At 36.0% G+C, this 8,037-nt stretch overlaps 1 protein-coding gene across 2 annotated transcripts; it reads left to right on the top strand.

Annotated features, from left to right (window-relative positions):
- Positions 1-349: 349 nt before the first annotated feature.
- Positions 350-7,649, top strand: LOC107864091 (cyclin-T1-3). Of its 2 annotated transcripts, XM_016710353.2 has the most exons (7): positions 353-582; positions 1,660-2,296; positions 2,485-2,566; positions 2,661-2,795; positions 2,914-3,089; positions 6,431-6,576; positions 7,205-7,649. In XM_016710353.2, exons 2-7 carry the CDS (start codon positions 1,665-1,667, stop codon positions 7,234-7,236), a joined length of 1,203 nt encoding a protein of 400 aa, XP_016565839.1. In that variant the 5' UTR covers positions 353-582; positions 1,660-1,664; the 3' UTR covers positions 7,237-7,649. The 2 variants fall into 2 exon arrangements, with proteins under 2 accessions (XP_047265171.1, XP_016565839.1); XM_047409215.1 differs by lacking the exons at positions 6,431-6,576; positions 7,205-7,649 and adding an exon at positions 3,409-5,640 and having other exon boundaries at positions 350-582.
- Positions 7,650-8,037: the final 388 nt, after the last annotated feature.

Raw genomic sequence — 8,037 nt, 5'->3', positions numbered from 1 at the left:
TTAAAAAAAAAATTAGAAGCTAATTATGTACCTTTATACAAAAAAATGCACCTTCGTTGGATGTATTATGTATCTCAACATCTACAGAATTGAAAAAAATATATTGTGAGTTAATTATTGTAGCTTTATAGAAGAAAATTGTATTTTCGTTAAATGTATTTGAAACTAATTATGTATCGATAGATTCAAAATTAAAATTTTTAATAATTATATAAAATATTAAAAAAATTTATAATTAAATTTTAAAATATCGGAATTTATATTATTTGTCCTTATTTTTGATTTAAAAAAATAATTTAGGTCATCAAAATATATGAACTAAAAAAAAAGTAACAAGAAAAAGCGAGTATAGTTGAATAACACAATAACACAATTATCTGTCCAAATTCCAAATACACCCACAATAACACAATAAGAATGACCGCTTTCTTTGTCCAAATTCCAAATAAATTACCCTATCATATATTCTCTCCTTCACCAAATCTCCAAACCCTATTCTCTCAAGCAATTCCTTTGTAAAATTCGCCGATTCTTCCGATCCATTACGCACTCTCTCCATCTCTTTTCCCTTGCTATATTCTGGTAATTTCCTTTCCAAAATAAAAGTTACATCTTTTATCTACTTTAATTTGTATTTTGATTCATAATCATACCTTTGATTTTTTCGTTTTTCGAGGATCTATCTGATACGTAGCTTTGATGAGTTTTTATTTATTTATTTATTTATTTGTTATTATTATTATTATTATTATTATTTGCAAAACTGGCACCTCTATCTATCTATCTATATATATATATAATTTGGGTATTTCTAATATATGTTCCTGAGCATTTCTAATATATGTTCCTGAGCTAATTCAAGTTTTTATTTAGATGGTGATGATATCCTTAAGTTTTATGATACTTGAGTTTTTCTTTTAAAAAAAAATTGGCACTTGAAAATTTTTGCTAATTATTCAGAGTATATTACTTGATTGGATCGATTGGTGGTTGGTGATTTTTATTTTTTATTTTTTTGAATTATAACTAATTTTGATGTAGTTTGAGGTGTTTTTTTCTCTGCAATTAAATTCGGATGATCGGTTGTTGTTTCATGGGATTGTAGAAAAAGAATAGTTGGTGGTAGTTTCGTCGTATTTATGAAGGTTTATTTGCGGTGAATTTTGTTCTAGTTCTATTTGAGTCTAGTTTTAGTTAGGGTACGAAGATTCAGCAATCATGTTTGCGGTCGTATGAACTTGACTTTATGTCGGTTAATGCATAATGGTGAAGGGAACTGGCTCTGCGAAAAGGACTTAGTTTTTTGTTTTATTTGAAAATACTGTAGTTTCAGTATGAAAGTTTCAGTCTTTCTTATGTTTTTATGCTTTTTAGGCTGATGAACGTGACTTTGTGTCGTTTAGTGGATTGTGTATGGAACTGGCTTTGCAGAAAGGACTTCGTTTTTTGTTTTATTTGGTTTTGTTTGAAAATACTGTAGCTTTAGTATGAAAGTTTCAGTCTTTATATATTTTTTTAATATTTTTTTATGGGTCTTAGGCTTTAAGAGAGTATAGCTTCATGATAATTCACAGAGTATACCAAATTGGATGTTTGTTTCTGTGATAGGAGAAATTGATGGAATTCAGTTTGTACTGATTTTTATTTTGAATTGAACAGGGACCATGGCGCTCGGGCAGACTTACTATTCACAAGGTGGCCCTTTTTGTGGAGACTCTAGGTCTTTTTACGGTAGAAACCAGATGAGTGGGATGGTTCATTCCTCTGCTTACAACCATTGTAACACTGGTGATAGCCATCTTTTCAACTCTGATAGTTCCCTTGACGTGAGTAGAAATTTTAGGGAGTATAGCTACAATTATGATAATTTCATAAAGCCTGAGGCTGAACCTTCCATGAAGAGGAGGAGGTGCTCAGCTTCTGGCTGGGAAAGCAGTGGCAGGCACTCTCAAGCACCCAATGCATGTAAAGATGTTCCTTCAAAGCAGCCAAGCTCATGCTATAATGTTCCTTTAAGGAATTCCAGAGCGTATGATGATGCCTATTCAACCTGTAACAATAATTCAACCCTTACTACGAGTTCTTCTAAACCTCGTTGTGATGCAAGTGCACCCACGCGCTCTAAGCGCGACCATTCATGGCTTGAAGATACCGAAACTGACAATATCTTTATGTCGAAAGAGGAAATTGAGAGATGCTCCCCATCTAGGAAAGATGGTATTGATGCAATGCATGAAGCACATTTGCGATACTCGTATTGTGCTTTCCTTCAGAACCTTGGAATTCGCTTGGACCTGTAAGTTTCCTTTTGGGGTTTAAATCCATTTCATCTTACATAACTTTGTAGACTTTACTTCAAACAGGCTCTTTAGCTTTTGGGACTTGTCTTCTCCTAGTTTTCTCAGGAGGATTGCTATCATAAGTTGCTTGTTCCTTTGAATTTGTTATCCGATGGAACTAATGTTTGTTTTAATCTGCTTCCAGGCCACAGACCACTATAGGAACTGCCATGGTTCTGTGTCACCGCTTCTTTGTGAGGCGATCACATGCATGTCATGACAGATTTGTGAGTTCATTGTTTTATGCTCTAAAATCTGCTAGATTTCTGCTTCTTATGTCTGATGTCTGGCTAATTCTTACCATCTTTTTGATGTATGCAGTTGATTGCTACCGCTGCTCTCTTTCTTGCGGCGAAGTCGGAAGAGACTGCACGGCCTCTCAACAATGTTCTGAAGGCCTCGTGTGAAATTTTCCACAAGCAGGATCTTGCAGTTCTGTCATATTTTCTACCTGTGGTTAGGATTTCTGATTTGTCCTTTTGCATTATTGATCATCCTAATATCCTTCGTATGGCAAGATTGTGAATTTTTGAGCATAATTCTAATGCATTCATTATATGTTGTTTTTCTGCAGGACTGGTTTGAACAGTACCGTGAACGCATTACTGAGGCTGAACAGATGATATTGACCACTTTAAATTTTGAACTGAATGTGCAACATCCATATGAATCTCTTACATCTACCCTTGAAAAATTAGGGCTATCTGAAACAGTGTTGGTGAATCTGGCACTGCATCTTGTCAGTGAAGGGTAAGTTAGTTAACCTCTATTATGATTGATAATGTGGTTCAGGAATCAAAGTTGATTTCTGTTGGAGCCTTCCGTTTTGTTTTGGTATCATATCTTCTTTTCCAGAGGTCATAAATTCCCGTATTAAAACCAATATGTTGATCTAAAGGTATTCAATATTTCGTAGTATATGGATGATAAGTTCTCATCCAATTTATGATTCATTTTAGATCTATAACTGCTTGTTACTTGTGTAAATATGGGTTTTCTCTCCCTTGACTGCTCTAGCTACCCGTTCTGGCTTGTGATATTGATTTTTTGGATTGCCATATAATTGCAGGGTCTATAGAAGGATTAGCTTGCTCACCTGTATGATATTTGCTGGCGGTTGATATGCATGCTGTACATCAAATGTTTTGTTTTACAGTCTGAAGTTAAAACTAGCCATTTCTTGTGGATGCTTTTCCATGCTGACATCTTAATAGTATGGCCATTGACCTAGAAGAATGTCAAAGATGCTCCAGAAGTTTCACTATATTTTATGTTTTTTCATGTTAAAATGATGTGGAGCCCTCATGCACTTTTTCTCTTCGTGTAGCCTATTCCACAGGTTGTCCTTGTAGGATGCTAGTGATTCCGTCCGGGAACTCTATAAGGGTTGGTGGTGTGTTCTTGACTGCCTAACGGTGGGGTATGGGTAGTCCAGGTCTTGGAACTGGTGAATACAGGTTTTAGAAGTTCTCATCTTGTTGGAGCAAAGAACTTTTCTTAAAGCATGGTATCAAACAGAGTAGCATCTTGAAGGTATAGTAACCTTTGTGGCCGAACAGGTCTGAGTAGACTATTATTTTCTGGGCTGAATAATTTGGAAAGATTATCATGCTTCTGTTATTAGTTGCTCTGGTATCATTTCCTCAACAGCATGTAGTTGCCCTACCTTTTTTACTGAAATGCGCCATGATCTGGGGCTTGCTGTTTGATTCCCAAGCTCCATTCAGTGCTCTCTCTCTCTTTTGAAAAATAAGAATAAAAATTACCAGAACTTTCCTACTTTTGTTCTTGATCTCCTCCCCTTCAGCTACCAGTCACATGCTGAATCAAGCTTTTCGAGTTCTGCTGGTGTTTTATGCACTTGTGCACTCCATAGGCACGCATATAGCAGAACAGGTTACTGGAAGGATAATTCATCACCCAATTGGCAGGTGCATTAACAATTGTCACCTGCATCTGAGTAAACCCTGCTCTGTTCCCTTACAAATAGAAGCAATAGGATGTTTGGTGGAGGCTTGATTTATGTCTTTTCCCTGGTTATGTTCTTGATTTCTGAAAAGATATTGGACTATTCATATTTGCCAGCCATTTGGACACACCTCCAGTTCCAATGGATGAGCTAGGTTCGTTTCGACTGATCAGTTAGTGGAGGTCCTAATCTGCCTCTCCTCTTTCATTGCCTTGCTGCTGTATGGCTAGCACCCGATTTTGGTAGTCTGTCTCAATGTGCTAGGATATTGCAATTAAGTGGCAATGATTCTTACGGGGAGGCAGGTAGTGGTGTTAAATATTAGTGTTTTAACTTCTGGGTGCTTGATGGAACTCTTAAATTGGAAGTCCTATAATCCAGTATACTAGCACTAGCAAAGATGGGATGACAAAGTTGCTGTGGTGAAGTAATTTTTGGGCTAATGAGAGGAAGTGTTGCTGCAGTTCTTGCTTTTTCCTCAACTACTTGGTAACTTAAAATGATTGTTCTACATGTATTTTATATATACCCACACATATTATACATATAAGACTCACACACAACAAAGAAATCATTATATTACTAATATAATGTCTATTGATATTTTTATAAATATACACATACTTATTTACCCCTATATATATAGGTATCTATGTTATATTATGTACATGTATGCTTGTTTTTCTTACAACAACAACAACAACAACAACATGCCCAGTGTATATTCCCAGTGGGGTCTGGGGAGGGTGAAGTGTATGCAGTCCATGCCACTACCTCAGATGAAGTAGAGAAGTGAGAAGTTGTTTCCGATGGACCCCCGGCTCAGGACAGATACCACTAGTCTATGCTGAGGTGGAACTCTAATGTGTGAAACGTACTAATTGAATATTTTGCACCTCTTTACCATTTATGTATAACTATCCATTACTTTTTGAAGGGTGAGCACCATAGTGGCTTGAAAGCATTTTTTATGCTTATCAAGCTTTGTAGGTGAAAGTTTGTCCACTCTATTAAATCAAAGAAATTCAATATATTTATTTTGATAAAGCTTTAAACTAGTAATTTCAGAGACCATATACACTCATCTACATACATGCACACACACCCCTATATATATCTACATTATAAAAGAATTATAGACGCACACACGCCCCTATATAAATCTACATTATAAAACAACTATATATACACACATTTTATGATGTTACTTCGGATGAGGAACCTTCACTCCTCGTGCGCTTTCTTCTCCTTTTGGTTTGGTAACTGGATTGGGCAGCATATTTTCAGAGATTGTGGGATGCCAGACGGCCAGGGATGTTTAAGTGGGAAAAATGCGTACTTATTTTTTAATATTGTAGTTGTACGGGGCACTAATTTTCTACATGCTAGTGCCTTACTAACATCGAGCAGTGGTTAGCTAATTTGTGGGTGTTCTGTTTAGTTTTTTAGCACTAAATTTTGGGCATGGAATAGTGGAGTCTCTTTTCTGGGTAATCCTGTTAGTTCGTTCACGGTAGATATGTTAGCAAATCATCTATATGTACCATTACATTACGAGTTAAACTAGAAGTGCGTGCCAAAGCTGGCAAGTCACAGTCCACAAGTTCCATCGCGTTTTATCTGTGGATCACAGTGAAAAGAGAACGCAACTGTTGTTGCTTCTTCTGTCTTTCTGTTTTGATATATGAGGTGCATATATTTTTGGGGTTATGCTGCTGCAGCGGAGCTGGGACTAGGAGTTGGTGCTCTATAGATGAATACAACATGTTTGTTATATATTTCGTTCTCTCTCAACATTGTGCAGAAGATTCTTGGATTTTTCCAACTCGGTTGCTGCATTCGTAGTTGGTAAGAGAAAGTTGCCTCGGCTTGCTCTTTTGGCTTTTCCTCATGACTCAAAACAATTGTTAATGGATCTGTTAAATGTATTAGACATGTATTCTAGTAAGTGTTTATTGGCCAGTGTACCTTCTAGAAAAGTTTTGGATCCCAAGCTGTTCTGAAATGTGGCTGACAAATGGCATGGTGTTGCTGCAGATATTGCCTATCCATATAGTTTTCAGGGAAGTAAATTTTGTGAAGCATTAGTAATCTCCTATTCTAAGTAGATTTCCTTTTGCAGGCTCCGAAGTTCACTCTGGCTTCAGTTCAAGCCTTACCAGATCGCTGCTGGGGCTGCATATCTCGCGTCAAAATTTCTGAACATGGATTTTTCTTCGCATCATTCAGTCTGGAAAGAGTTTCAAACTCCGCCAGTTGTACTTAGAGGTATGCACTTATACGTCACAGAACATAATACTAATTTCAATTATTTGGCTGCAGTATTTTGGTAAAAGATTTGATTTTTATTTATTGAAAGCTAGTTTCCTTTCCTGGACAATAGTAGAACAGCTTTTTCTGGATCATAGTTTCTCCAGTTTTGACTTTAATTAGATGATGTTTAATTATAAAGGGGAGGTGGATTGAAGCTAAGATCAAGATGGTTAGGAGTATACTAGCCTCTGATCCATCTAGGTTATTAGGTTATGAATTAATACTTGATATAAAGATTTAGATAATTGACTTGATTGTGTAAATACTTTTGACACAATGCGTAGAACTTAACTTCATTTCAATTTTGTGTGTTAGTTTTTTTAAAAAATAATTAACATTTTACCAGTGTTCTACATTTTTTCCGCTGCTGCAGTTTTAACCACACTATAAAGCACTGTGTTTTGTTGTCCTTTTTTGCTATTCATTACAAAAATCTGAATTTTACTTCCATAAGGAATTTCCATTGTACGTGCTGAATCTTCTATTAAAATGTTGTGGTTCTTGCTTGTGCAATTCACCATATACATGCATTTTAATGTTGTTCTTGGTTGCTCAATTCACGATACATGCCTTTTTACTGCAGATGTTGCGCAACAGTTGATGGAGCTCTTTTAGGAGATCATGAGAGCCAGCAGTAAACATCAGCAACTTAAAAAGACGGTGATATCAACATTTTTTCTGTCTTGGCTTGGTAGATGTATTTGTAGATATTCTGCCATCATGCATAGGATTAACCTGGGGATCAATCAAGTATATAGATTCACGGTGGAACTTTTCTAGTTTGAAATTATCCGTGGAGTGCCTCTATGTATGTTTATTTCATTTGTCATATAGTAAACAAATTCATACACCCTGTAAATTGTTTCTTCTTCCTATGTAAAAGTATCCGGTAATTATTGGATGTGTTTTTTGGTCCTCAACCTTTGCTGATGTTCCTGGTTTAGAATTAAGAGAGCAATGTCATGTCATTACTGTTCAATTTTTTGGTGAATTTGAACAAGTTTTTTAAGAAATTCTTTGTTATCGTACTATTTGTTGTTCTTATTGTTCCTTTCTTCATTGTTTCCTTGACTGTGTTTGCTTTACAACAACATATCCAGTGTAATTCCTCCACAACTGGGGTTTGGGGAGGGTAGGAAGTACGCAAACTTTACCTCTACATTGTAGAGATAGAGGTCTCTAATAATGTTTTTACATGCTTCTGTTACATGATGTTCTAGAATCGGGGTGTCTATCGAAAATCAAACCTTCACAAGAAATAATGCTGTGTACACCCTACTTATGGGATTACTCTGGGTATGTTATTATGCATGTTATTGTGCTGTAGTTCCCAGAAGTGGTTGTTTGGGGTAGAACTATTTTCCAAATTGCATTTTCTGCAAGTTCTTCAAATCTTAAGCTCTGCAAGTATTCTGT

This window comes from Capsicum annuum, chromosome 3 (assembly GCF_002878395.1).
Source record: "Capsicum annuum cultivar UCD-10X-F1 chromosome 3, UCD10Xv1.1, whole genome shotgun sequence".
Lineage (NCBI taxonomy): Eukaryota > Viridiplantae > Streptophyta > Magnoliopsida > Solanales > Solanaceae > Capsicum > Capsicum annuum.
This window is presented reverse-complemented; position numbering and strand designations above follow the sequence as displayed.